Below are 1,230 nucleotides of genomic sequence, written 5' to 3' on the forward strand. Positions count from 1 at the left end.
AAATCACTGTCATCTATTTATGGAGAGCCTACGTGCCAGACAAGGGATTAAGTACTTTCTATATACTATTTCATTCAAATCTAATATTCTATTTTATAATGAGAAAACGGAGATAAAGTTTAGTAAACAGCTAGTGTCAGAGCCAGATTCAAAGCCAGTCAGTCTAACCCAAGAGACCATATTTGAAGAAGTCAGTGATTATAGATGGTTTTCTTGCCTCTTTTTCTTCTCTTCTTCAACAAGCATTTATTGATCACCTATTATGGACCAGGCTCACTTTCAGAGTACACTATGAACACCCTGAAGGGACTGTGTTTTTTTCCTCTTAAAATTTCTAGTGCTTAATACCATGCCTGAAAGCCAGTTGCTGTTCAATAAATTGGTGATGCATCACACAATACAAAGCCATTTAAGAATGTTCTCTGCAGAGGCCGCCATCATGAACGACACAGTAACTATCCGGACCAGGAAGTTCATGACTAACCGACTACTTCAGCGGAAACAGATGGTCATTGATGTTCTTCACCCCGGAAAGGCAACAGTACCTAAGACAGAAATTCGGGAAAAACTAGCCAAAATGTACAAGACCACACCAGATGTCATATTTGTGTTTGGATTCAGAACCCATTTTGGTGGTGGCAAGACAACCGGCTTTGGCATGATATATGATTCCTTGGATTATGCAAAGAAAAATGAACCCAAACACAGACTTGCAAGACATGGCCTGTATGAGAAGAAAAAGACATCAAGAAAACAGCGAAAGGAACGCAAGAACAGAATGAAGAAAGTCAGGGGGACTGCAAAAGCCAATGTTGGTGCTGGCAAAAAGTGAGCTGGAGATTGGACAACAGAAGGAGTAAAGATGCTACAGTGGCTTTATCTGGTTGTGCAGATTTTTCATGAGAGGATCAATAAACTAAGAATGTTAACGTGAAAAAAAAAAAAAAAAGAATGTTCTCTGCATATAGAGTCAAGAAATCACTCTGTTACATGTCTGAAATTAATATAACATTGTGTGTCAACTATACTTCAATTAAAAAAATAAAAATAATTTTCAAAATTAAAGAAATTTCTCTGCCCTGCCTCTATCATATAAAAGAAAGACAAATAAACAAAAGAAGGCCCTCTGAAACAAAAAGGTATGGGCTGAGTTCTAAAAAGATGGCAGAGTACTAGGATCCTGAGCTCACCCTGCCCCCATGGACACACCAAGATAGCAGACACATTAGT

General features: G+C 38.2%; 1 protein-coding gene across 1 annotated transcript; it reads left to right on the forward strand.

Annotated features, from left to right (window-relative positions):
• Window positions 1-435: 435 nt before the first annotated feature.
• LOC123326189 (40S ribosomal protein S24-like) lies at window positions 436-929 on the forward strand. The gene has a single exon (XM_044919399.1). The coding sequence runs from the start codon at window positions 440-442 to the stop codon at window positions 830-832; it is 393 nt and encodes a 130-aa protein (XP_044775334.1). The 5' UTR covers window positions 436-439; the 3' UTR covers window positions 833-929.
• The last annotated feature ends 301 nt before the right edge of the window (window positions 930-1,230 follow it).

Source organism: Neomonachus schauinslandi, chromosome 11, assembly GCF_002201575.2.
Source record: "Neomonachus schauinslandi chromosome 11, ASM220157v2, whole genome shotgun sequence".
Lineage (NCBI taxonomy): Eukaryota > Metazoa > Chordata > Mammalia > Carnivora > Phocidae > Neomonachus > Neomonachus schauinslandi.